The 12,945-nt window shown below is 39.6% G+C and overlaps 1 protein-coding gene across 1 annotated transcript in view; it reads right to left on the bottom strand.

Annotated features, from left to right (window-relative positions):
- LOC140715127 (Fc receptor-like protein 5) overlaps positions 1 to 12,414 on the bottom strand; it is a 47,522-nt gene extending 35,108 nt beyond the window's left edge. Inside the window, exon 1 of the mRNA XM_073026873.1 lies at positions 12,248 to 12,414. Within this exon, the coding sequence (XP_072882974.1) occupies positions 12,248 to 12,401 (154 nt within the window). The 5' untranslated portion in view covers positions 12,402 to 12,414. The remainder of the gene's footprint in view (positions 1 to 12,247) is intronic.
- Positions 12,415 to 12,945: the final 531 nt, after the last annotated feature.

Genomic DNA, 12,945 nt, shown 5'->3' with positions numbered 1-12,945 from the left:
ATGTAGTACTTTGCAATATGGCTCAAAATGAATCTGCTGGGCTCTTAATAAAAGCACAGTCTCTCCTCCATTGTAGGAAATTTGGCAGTTAGTTTGTGCATGGCTTTGTGCAATAAATAGTGTTTGATCCTGATATATCTCTCATCGGAAGGTTCTTCAGAAGTCAAGGATGAAGAATAAAGCGTATTGTTTACAGCCATTTTATTAAATGTTACAAGAGTGGAAAATGAACAAGAAAGAGGAGCCAAGAGAACAAAGACCAAAAGAAAATGCTGACATGGTCATCTCATACTCATTCTAGAGAGAACAAAAATTCCAGTGATTGTAATTACAGTAGTCTATAAATTAGGCAAATTTAAGCAGTGTGACACCTGCTACTGAAAACTAAGAAGCTAAAAAGTATTTCTGTATTTCTTTATTTTCCAGCAATTTCTTTAATGTAATTGCTGGAAAATTCACTGAACAATTACATGTATACAGATGATTGTATAAAAATACAAACAGGTATAGGAAAGCTAAACTACAATAATAACAACAACTTTACACCCCAATTCAACAGTAGCAAGCAGACATTCTGTAGTTGTGTAGTGTTCAATCAGTGTTCTGTCATGAGCTGGCTCACAAACGAATGCTGTAAGATGCAAACTGTGGCAGGGCTGGAGGAAGTTACTGATTTATTGGCTGGAACATGGGGGTATCAGTCCTGGGCTTCTTCGAGGCAGCAGCGGGAGTTCTTCATCTTCCTCAGTTTAATATCTCATTTGAATGGTATCATCGCTGACTGTGCAGCTCTGCTTTGGTACTGCAAATGAATATAAGCCTTCAATTTTTGCTTTCTAGTTGAATCTACAATTATCAGCCTTAGTGGGAAAGATTTACTAAATAGCAGACACTCATTCCACTTGACCACTCCATGGGAATCTTTTCTCCATCTCTGCCCTAACACACTCCCACTCCATGGGAAACTCCAACTCCGTGGGAAACTTTTCAGCTTCTCTGCCCTAACAAACTTCAACAAAATTATAAAAGTCTTAATCAACTCATATCCTTGTTTCCTATTTTATAGAGTAGAACCATACAATATTTTAAGGAGATTTACCATTCTGTTTCACACTGTGTTCCTACAGCTTATTGTTATGTTTTGTAACTCCAAAACTAATTGAAGGATAACATGTAGTTTCATTTTATTGTTAGTGAGGCATACACCTTTGACATGATATGATGATGTATGCCATTCATGTACTTTTACATATAGGCATCCGTTAGTCTCAAGAGACCATAGATTTGCGCCGTGGAAAGTTTCCAGGGCGCAGGCCTGGGCAGGGTTGTATGGGAGACTGGCAATTCTCCCCTCTCCACACCACCGATGTTGTCTAAGGGAATGGCGAGGGCCGATACAGCTTGGCTGTGGTGTCGTCGCAAAGCAATGTGTGGTTAGGTGCCTTACTCAAGGACACAACACGCTGCCTCAGCCGAGGCTTGAACTAGCAACCTTCAGATAACTAGACCAACACCTTAACCACTTGGCCACGCGCCAACACACCACTTTTACATATAAAAAGTAATTAATTATTAAAACAAAGAAAGCTTAATCAAACAATGTATTTACAATATTACTCAGATATTAAATACAGAACACAACACTCTTTCCTGCTTAATGGTAAACTACAGCTTAATATAGAATGCATCACAACTTATATAGATATACTGTTTGTACACACACACGCACGCACGCACGCACACACACAGAGCTACTGCATGGACAATCCTCAGCAAAGTAAATTTTAAATTGGCCCATGCAGCATATTGTCCCATTCCTGACAAGGGGTCACTGCTTGGCAGGTGAGACCTGTGGCTGTGAAACAATCTCAGGTTTCGGGACCTCCTTCGTGGTGTTGCAGGAGTTAACTCTGGGACTGCAGGAAGTGGTTCTGACAGCTCTGGTCAACTTTCTTATCTAACAATTGACTCTGATCTCCTCAACTGATCTCCAGGTGACATCAGTTGCTATCTCCATAGTGTAGAAGAGTGGTCCAGTTCTGACTTTAATCTTTCCAAGTACCCACTTTTGATCACCTCTGTAGTCCCTTGCCAGGACTGCTTGTCCTGGAGCGAAGTATCAAAACTCCTTATTTGAGGAGCCCTCAATTTGTTTCAGTTGTTTGTCCTGCACACTCCTGAGATTAGGTTTCAGAGGATACATGTGTGAACACAAGGGATGACCAGGGATGGTATAGCTGGTGAATTGTTAGTTGTAAAATATGCTGCATTGGGATAAGCAAAGAGGGAATTGGAGAGCTTCTGATTCAGTGTTAGTGTAGTGTGTTCTGCTGACAATGCTCACAGTGTGTTCTTTAGACTCCGGACAAACCTTTCCACCAAGCCACTTGTGGCTGGGTGATACAGTTCAGATGTAATATGTGTTATTTCATTCATTTTCAGAAATGACTGAAACTGTTCCACAGCAAACTGTGGTCCATTGTCACTGACTAAGTGTTCTGGAACACCAGTCCTTGGGAAGAGGCTTCTCAACACATCAGCAGTGTGTGAGGGTGTAATGGAGGCTATTGGGAACATTTCTGGTCACTTTGTAGCTGCATCCACTACTACCAAGAAAATATGCCCATGAATGTCTGGCAAAATCCACATAAATCTTCTGCTAGGGAAAAGCAACCCATTCCCTGCGATAGAAAGGTACTGCTCTTGGCATCTTCTGTACATGTTCGACCTGTTGATCTATCACAGGCCACCTGACGAAGTTTTGAGCAATCTCTGTCATTTTGACCATGCCTAGATGATCAGCATGCGGCTTCTCCAACACTTTAGCTCTCAGCTTGGCTGGTACAACAGCTCTCAATCCCTACACAAGGCACCTCTATCAAGGGCAAGTTCATCCTGGTGCAGCAAAGAATGGAGGAATTGGGATTTCTGCTACACACTCCAGCCACTTTGGGTGACCATGTAAACCTGAGATAGTGTAGGGTCTTCTTTTGCCTTCCCTTTGGATCATCTCTGCCACAATAGGGATAATACGGCAAGAGAAGAGTCCTCCTGTGTAATTTTTTCAGGTAGTTCCTTTTCCAAGTGTAAACGGGAGAATCCATCAGCATTTCCATGATTAGTCATCTTCTTGAATTCAATCTTGTTATTGTATCCTCAAAGAAACAGAGCCCATCTCTGCATTCGCACTGCTGCTGTTAGTGGAACACCCTTCTGCGGATTGAAAATGGACGCTAGTGGTTGATGATCAGCAATGAAGGTAAACTCTCTCCTGTACAAGATGTTTTATGTCCTGAATCAGTCTCAATGCCTCTATCAATCTTGTGCATTATTTTTCTCTGCAGTTCTAAGGGAATGTGATGCAAAGGCCATGAGCTGGTCACTTCCATCACTCATTACATGTGACATGACTGCACCTATCCAATAAGGCAAGGCAAGGCAAGCCTCACTGGACGATGTGGATCATAATGTGTGAGTACAGGGTCTGACATCTGAAGCCCAAGGTGACTTGCTGGTTGTCGTTTTTCACTGTTAGTAAATGTCATTCCTACAGGGGTTACCTTTTCTCCAGTAGAAGATCTTAGCTGGATACCTGTAGGCTTCAGTCAGTATCTTAGAAATGCTATTCAAATTCATTTTGTGGAATGATTAAAACAGTTGAGTCAGTGTTCAATTCTATTTTAATTAATTTGCCTTTCACATCTGGTGTAAGCCATACTGCTCATCTATTGTTAGTTTTCATATTGTAAATCTCAAGGTAAACCGTCCTGGTGTCACTCTCATCAGTAGCAATTTTTTTTTATCAACAGCATGCAGATTAGTGCTCTTTTTGAAACTGCAATGTGACAGTTTATCTTTTCAGCTTCCCTATACAGTCCATTTATTTTTGTCTGCTCACCATCCTCTTTGTGCGCATCCTACTTTGTTGCATTTTCTGCAAGTTTTGCCTTTAACTCTGCATTATTCCATTGTATGTGAGCCCCTGCCACATCATTAACACAATTTATTCGGCAATGTAACCAGTCATTTCTGTTTAGACTTTGCATTGTTGTTCATGCTCACTTTCATTCCTGACTGCAACTTAATTCTGTCCCTGTTTGCTGTTTTCACGATACAGCAATTTCAACTGCTCTTAAGTGTGAGCTGTGCTTCAGTTAGGAGCTGTTTTTGAATGTTTTCTTGTAAAGTTCCACAAACTAGCTGACTCTCAGTGCATCATTAAGACCATTACCAACTGACATGCTCAATCTCTTCAATTCAGCCACGAACACTGAAATGGATTCCCCTTCCTTTTGATTGCACCTATAAAACTTAAAGTGTTCTGCAGTCAACAATGGTTTTAGTTCTAAATGTTGCTGCATTACTTTCATGATATTAACAATGCTCGTTTCATCTAGTTTGGTTGGAGCAGTCAAATGTCTCAGCAAACTGCATGCTTTTTCATCTAAGTCACTCAGCAAAACTGGCACTTGCTTTTCATCGGCTATTTCATTTTCTTCAAAATATTGCTCTATTCACTTAGTATATTGTACATCAACCAGTTATTTCTTGTGCAATCAGATGTGCCTGTCTTTTTGATGTAGCCAGTCATTTCTGCTTTTTAAAAATTGATTATTAATATTAACAGCTGGTACTTGCTGCTTATGAGCTCATAAATTATATCTGTTTTGACGGTCTCTTCTATTGCAAAGATCATGTGCTGCAATTTTTTAAAACTCGAATGGCTTGCTGTGTTTCAATAGGTAGGTAGGCTTCTTGGGTTTCTTTAATACTTCCTCCGCCACTGTTATGTTTTGTAACTCCAAAGCTAATTGAAGCCTAGGATAACGTATACTTTCATTTTACTTTCAGCGAGCCATACACTTATAATGTGGTGGGGCGAGGACATTTGTCGTGAAATTTGTTAACTTTACAGCAGCAGTACAATGAAATACTTGATAAAGAGATATAGAGGTAAAAAAACTGAATTACATTAAGTATGTGTATTAAGTTATATACTAGTTAAGTTAAGTAGTGCAAAATAGCAGAAATAAAAAGGTAGTGAGGTAGTATTTAGGGTTCAACATCCATTTAGGAATCAGATGCAGAGGGTAAGAAGCTCTCCCTGAATCGCTGAGTGTGTGCCTTCAGGCTCTCGATGGTATCAGTGTGAAGAGGGCATGTCCTGGGTGCTGCCTTCCTAAGATACTGCTTCTTGAAGATGAGGTGTCCTGGATACTACAGAGGCTAGTACCCATGATGGAGCTGACTAATTTTACAAGGTTCTGCAGCTTATCTTGATCTTGTGCAGTAGCCACCACCCCCCCCCCCCCACACCAACATACCAGACGGTGATGCTGCCAGTCAGAATGTACTCCACAGTACATTTGTAGAAATGTTCAAGTGTATTAGTTGACAAACTAAATCTCCTCAAACTCCTAATGAAATATAGCTGTTGCCTTGCCTAATAGCTGCATCAATATGTTACGTCCAGGTTAGGTCCTCAGAGTTATTGACACCCAGGAACTTGAAATTGCTCACTCTCTCTATTTCTGATCCCTCTATGAGGATTGGTCTGTGTTCATTGTCTTACCCTTCCTGAAGTCCACAATCAGTTCTTTGGTCTTGCTGACATTGAGTGCAAGGTTGTTGCTGTGACACCACTCAACTAACTGGTATATCTCACTCCTGTACGCCCTGTCGTCACCATCTGAAATTCTGCCAACAATGTTCGCACATCAGAAAATTTATAGATGCTATTTGAGCTATGCCTATCCACAATCATGGGTTTAGAGAGAGTAGAACAGTGGGCTAAGCACACATCCCTGAGGAGCACCAGTGATAATTGTCAGTGAGGTGGAGATGTTATTTCCAATCTGCACAGATCTTCTGGTTAGGAAGTTGAGGATCCAGTTGCAGAGGGAAATACAGAGGTCCAGGTTCTGGAGTTTTGTGATGAGGACTGTAGGAATGATGGTGTTAAATGCTGAGCTGTAGTCAATAAACAGCATCCTGACATAGGATACAATATTACTCAAATATTACTGACATATTAAATACACAACCTTTATTTATTTTATGTATTTAGAATTCAGTCAGGGAAATTTAGTCCAGCCTTCTGAAGACTGAACACTAAATGCCAATATGGAAATACCAGTGCCCAGTACCAGTGTCCATCACAGGCAATGCCCTCCAAATCACTGAGCTCATCTACAAAGAAAGCAGCATCTACCATCAAGGATCCCACCATCCAGGTTATGTTTTCTTCACCGGAAATGAGGTACAAGGAGCCTTAGGTCCCACACCACCAGGTCAGAACCAGTTATTACCTTCAACTCCTGATGAAGGGTTTTGGCCCGAAACGTCGTCACTACCTCCTCCCATAGATGCTGTCTGGCCTGCTGAGTTCTGCCAACTTTTTGCTTTTTTAAAATATATTTCCAGCATCTGCAGATTCACTCATATTACCTTCAACTATCAGGCTCTTGAACCAGCAAGAATAGTTTACAGAACTCAACACTGAACTGATTCCATAACCTATGGACTCACTTTCAAGGACTCTACACTCATGTTCTCAGTATTATTTATGTATTTATCTGCATAGTTTGTGCTTCTTTGGACATTAGTTGTTTGGGTAGTTTTTTCTTTATTCTATTGTGAATGCAAGCAAGAAAATGAATTTCAAGGTAATATGTGGTGCCATATATACTTTGACAAAAATTTACCTTGAATTATGCACTTTGAACACTCAGCCTGACCTGATTTTAATGGAATTGAATGCATTTTACCCAGCTAACTATTCTGCCTGAGTTTACCAGTGCTTTTCAATCCATATAAAGGTTTGGACAGAAAAGACTGAAGCTAATTTTAGCACCAATTAAGATCTAATTAATCAGCTATCATGCTTTTTGAAGTTTTCTTTGGCGCAGTCAGTTGACTGAGTATCATTTCAAAGGTTTTTAAAATTGATAATTTAACATTTTGCTGAAGTCATTAATTTTAAAAAGTTGGAAGTATATGCTAAAACTTTGAAAACATATTGGGAATTCTATGGCAAATCCCACTGGCATTATAGATCTAGGACCTGGAGTATCATATCAGATTAACTGCTGAACAAGTCTCTCTTTTTAGGGACAACACTTCCATTTAAGTTCAATTTTATTGTCGTTCAACCATACAAATAACATAATGTTCCTCTGGGACCAAGGTGCAAAACACAGTACGTATATCATATACAGTGTAAAATAATGTTAGCACAATAATAATATTATTAAGAATCTAATACCAGAAGGCATGCATTGAAGATGTGAGAGGGGGTAGGTTCAAAGGGGATGTGAGGGGTAAGTTTTTTACTCAGAGTGTGGTGGCTGCTTGGAATGCACCTCCTGGTATGGTGGTAGAGGAAAAGACACTAGAGGCTCTTAAGACATATTTAGATAGGCACGTGATTGTAAGGAAGATGGAGGGATATGGACATCGTTTAGGTAGGAGGGATTAGTTTGGGGGTATTTTTATGTATTTTTTTGTTGATTCAGTACAGCATTGTGGGCCAGTTCCAGTGCTGTACTATGTTCTATAATATTAACAGACAATAAAAAAATTCTATATTTCATCTTTTAGAAGCTCAAAAGATTCTGAAGCACCTTGCTGCCTGTAGTGGTTCTTGAAGCCAAACCAAAACTGTTCAGAGACTAAGCACGGGGTGGGTTGACGCTGTGTGACTCGCTATCCAGAGTAACAAAGTTTTAAGTTGAAGAAAGTAAGTTTGATCCTTTATGAAGAAACCAGCAAAAATGAACGATCTTGTAATGATGAAAAACTAATGATACCAGAAATAATGATGTAACGAAGTAAGCAGTCTAAGAGTATTCAAACATACTTAAACATTAGTGTATTTAGGCATTAGCAGTCTACAAAAAATATCATTCCCCTGGCCAACCCCTGTTCTAACCTGACTAAACCTGAACTAAATACAATGCATGAATATGTAACTATACTCCTTGCTTCTGCCTCGTCCCAAGCCACATGACAAATTACCCATAATAAATGCGCAGCACAAAATACAATACAGACAGAAAATAGATACATGGCTCCTAGACCTCCAATTAAGTATCTTTCAAATTTTATTATCAAATAGCAGCTGTTATTTTCAATGGGTTTATGAGAAAAAAATAGGACAATTGTTTAAATATCCAATAATGTTGACTTTTCTGTACGTCATAGACATATATATTTTGGCAAACAAACAGTTATTACTGATGAACAAATGTGTTTTAACATGAATATATGCATTATATTTTCATTGCTTTGCATAATACTTAATATTGAACAGGGTGTGAACTTATAGCAAATGACTAATTATGATTTTGCTCACTAAAATTGGGAATACATATTATATAATGATGACTTAGTATCTTTACAGTTCCAAAGTAGCATTTTAAATTACTTCCTTTATTCCCTATTCTTTCAGAACTACAATCACAGAACCCTTGTCAGTTAGAGTGGCAACCTTTGTCAGTCTTCTCCTTGCTGGAAACTCAAGCCAGATTGGTTGCACGTCTCGCCATTTGTGAGATTGACAAAGAGAGGTGACCTTCATCCTATTCAGAGCCACATTTCAGGACGGAGGGTAGTTAACAAGAAAGAATTCAGATGCACTGCACACACAAATGCTAATTTACACTGTATTATTCACTTCCATTTCTCTGAAAAATGAAGAGCTATTTGCATTGCTATCTGAATGCACAATATTGAGTGAAGCAAATAGGATTGTTATACTACTTATCGAGAGCACATTCTATCAAAAGAACCAGAATCATTATGCAATACATTTCCTTTCCAAAGCATGTCCCATGTAATTCTTCTGCCTTGTTATAAATACCCAAGCCTCTATCCCACCTTTCCTTAACACAGTGGCTGTACTAACTTCAATCTCCCTATCTTCCCCACCACAGTAGGACTAAGTACTCTTAAACCCTGCTATCTTCTAGCCCTATAGTGACTGAAAGACTCCAGACACCTTGCCTTCCCCAGAAAAGGTTGTGAATCCCCTAATGGGTGTGGCGCGGTAGCAGTTAGCATCAGGCTTTACAGTGCCAGCTGTAAGTCGGAGTTTGATTCCTGCCACTGTTTATAAAGAATTTGTACGTCCTCCCCATGACTGAATGGATTTCCTTTGGGTGCTCTGGTCTCTTCCCACATATCAAAAGATGTACGATTAGGGTTAGTGAGCTGTGGGCTTGCTTTTGGCACCGGAAGCATGGCAACAAATGCGGGCTGCCCAACACAATTTTCGCTGATTTGATTTGATGTAAATGACTCACTGTACTGTATATTTCAATATAAATGTCACAAATAAAGTTAATCTTTATCTTTGTCTCCGATCTCCCCACTATAGTGAACTTATAGGCTCTGATTTCCCTTTCTTCCCCACTATAGAAACGGAAAGGGCTAGTCTTCGCTTTTCCCTCTCACCCCATCCAAACCAGTGTGATTATCAGACTCTGACCTCTCAACTGTAGCCACCACTGTGACAACAGGGACTCCTGTTCCCTATTCCTCTCCCACCTGCCGCCACATAGTGACGGCAAAGGCTCCATCTCCATTTCCCCTTAGGCTTGATCTCAGCAGCCCGGTGGCATATTTTCTGCCTGCTTCTCACACAATGTGTCTTCTCTGCCTGGGCACAACAATATGGTTATTTTGAACCTCTCTGAAAGAGAGATCCAAGAGATTGCAGGTGCTGGAATCAGGAGCAACAATCTGCTGGAGGAACTCAGTGGGTTGAGCAGCTTCTGTGGTGAGAGGAGGGAATTGTCAAAATGAATCAGGACTATGAGTGTTAAGGGGAAATAGCTGGGAAAAGAGGGGAGGGGAAGAATTGAGTCAAGAACCAGAGTTGATTGGTTGACCAAGGGTTAAGTGGAGGCTGGTGAAGGATGACTAGTTGATCGGGACAGATAAAGGTGGGGAAGGGGTGGACAGGAGACAGAAAGCTAGGTGGAGGCAGAGGAAAAAAAAGGGAAAGATAGAACACTGGGTGGCGGGGGTAAGGTGAAGGTGAACGTGAAGATGGCTACAAGAGGATTATAAGCAGGAACAGAAAGGCTACCAGAGCTCATATCTGATAAGTAAGGAAGGTGATAATGGGAACCATTAGAGAAGAGATGAAAGGCAAATGAACCCAGGACCTCATGGAATTATCTATGATAGCCCTTTCAAGGAGAGATCAAATTAGTTCCACAACTCTCCTTCTTCATAGCCATGAAATTTAGTTCATTTTCAAGTATTTATCTAATATTTTTGAAGGCTACAAATGAATCTGTGTCCCCTTGTTTTCTAGATTCATAGATTAGAATGGCCAAGAGCTGCGCCTTTTGTGCCCAAGGATGAAGATGTTGGAGTTCTTGCTTGGTCTTTTCTCTGAAGTTAAGAATAATCATATGGAAAAAAATGGTTTTTAATGCTTGCTCAAGATTTCTGCATCTGCCTTCTCTTGTGTCTTCATGTTTATGTGAACGTTTCCTTCAATAGTGAAAGTAGGATAATGTATCATTGAAAAAAGCCTTCTCTGAGCATGATTGTGTAAGCACTCCACCCACAACTTTAAGCATTTATCATCAACATACTATGGTCAGAGACCATACCATCTCCAAGAAGCACAGTGACACCTTAATAACAGCACCCAAATCCACAACTTCACTCACTTACAAGGGAAAGGGTAGTGGGTGCATGGGAAGAATATCATTTAAATGTTCCCTCCAAGGTAGAGTGTTTCAAACATAAGTGTTTCGTTATTCATTAATCATCACTAGGTCTAAATCATGGGTTTCCAACCTGGGGTGTACAGACCCTCGGTTAATGGTAGGAGTCTATGCCATAAAAAGGCTGGGAACCTCTGCTCTAAATCGTGAGACTCCTGACTGAACAGCACCTTTACTACTGGGACAGGACTGATTCAAGCTGTTCAATCTCACCATTACTTTCTCAAGAGCAATTAGGGACGAGTAATTAATTCACATCCCACAAATTAACAAATTTGTTTAATCCAAACTCCCAGGGGTTGTGAATTAAAGCATGGAGCTTTTGTGATTACAAACAAATTAATATTAAAATCAGAATAAGCACATGGTTAGCTGTTATGAGTAATAGATGTGTCACTGTGAGAAATTCTCTTCTGAATTTGAGACACATTGGCAGTAAAATTCTTCATCCAATGGTTTTAAAGAAGAAAACATAGGATTTCCTTAATTATGCAAACAATAGATAACTAATTAGGTAAATTCATAAACTGGAGGTGTTTCAGCAACCTTATTTTGTTTCTACCCAGTTTTGCCTCTGACTTGAACTTACCAAAAGCAGTTGTATATCGCTTCTAATAATAAAATATTACAGCACAGTACAGACCTTTCAGAGCATAATGTTGTACTGACTTTCCAACCTACTCTATGATCAATCTAACTCTTCCCTCCTTTTTAGTACATTTAACTAAGAGGAAAATTAACAATGTTTCTGAAATACTTTGTTGACAAAGACAACAAAATGATGAAAGATTCAGAAGCTGAAATAAGGTGCTGAAGGTTCACAGCATCTTCACTTGCATGTCAATAGAGAAAAGACAGGTCTATGTTTTGGGTGAGAATGCTTTGTGAACTCTGTCCCAAACATGTACTCCACTTTTACCTTTATTGAAGCCTTGTGGTATGTTGTATACTTATTTATAAGGCATTGATTAGACTGCACTTGGAGAATTGTGAGCAATTTTGGGCCTTTTATCAAAGCAACAATGTTCTGGCAAAAGAGGAGATCCAGAGGAGGTTCATGAGAATGATCGAGAAAGAAATGAGGAGCACTTGATGCCTCTGGAGTGTAGAAAAATTAGGAGTAATCTCATGAAATCCTATCGAATATTGAAAGGCCTAGATAGAGTGGATGTGGAGAGGATATTTCTTATAGTGGGGGACAATCGCACCAGAGGGCACAGACTCAGAATAGGACGACCCCTTAAAAAGAGATGAGGAGGAATTTCTTCAGCCAGGGATTGGTGAATCTATAGAATTCATTCCCATAGATGGCTGTGGAGGTCAGCTCTTTGGGTATATTTAAAGAGAAGATTGATTAGTAAGAGCATCAAGGATTACAAGCAGAAAGCAGAAGACTGTGTTTGAGAGGGATAGCAATGGCAGACGAGACTCAATAGGGTGAATGACCTAGTTCTGCTCCTATGTCATGCCGTCATTTATCTTCTGTAATATTGATACATATTTACCTTCCTCAATACTTAGAAAAACATCTTTGTGGAGGCTCCTCTTCTTCACCATCCCTGTATAATGCCAAATGACCTCACATCGATAATAACTGCCATCACTCTTTACCAAATCATTGATCAGTAAAGACATGTTGCTCTGGAATAACGGATTCATCCAGACACGACCTGTGTACTCTTTTGCTGTTACGTTAATGTGAACACCATTAGTATAAACCAGTGTTTCCCTTGGTTGGTACTTATGCCAGGTAATGTTGATTATCTGGAGTAAGTCGTCATTGAAGCCTGTCAGTTCACATGGGAGCAGAGCAGACCTTCCTTTCACTCCTTTTGTCTCTGTGATGCTGTCCAACTTCAAGCGACAGTCACCTGTATGTAAAAAAGAGATGCAAACATTCTCATTTCTAAATTAATTTCTGAACTAGATAATTCTTACAGTTTGTAATATCAACATCATTCTCAATATCAAAGTGATTTGCCAAGGATTTGCAGTGTGCTAGAAAGTTTGTGAACCCTGTAGAATTTTCTCTATTTCTGTATAAATATGACCTAAAATATGATCACATCTTGACATGTCTTAAAACTAGATAAAGAGAACCCAATTAAATAATTAACACAAAAAACATACTTGTTCATTTTTTATTGAGAAAAATAAGACCATAAGACAGAGGAGCAGAATTAGGTCATTCAGCCCATCGAGG

This window comes from Hemitrygon akajei, chromosome 23 (genome assembly GCF_048418815.1).
Source record: "Hemitrygon akajei chromosome 23, sHemAka1.3, whole genome shotgun sequence".
Lineage (NCBI taxonomy): Eukaryota > Metazoa > Chordata > Chondrichthyes > Myliobatiformes > Dasyatidae > Hemitrygon > Hemitrygon akajei.
Note: the sequence above shows the minus strand (reverse complement) of the source record. Positions and strands in the feature narration are given on the sequence as shown.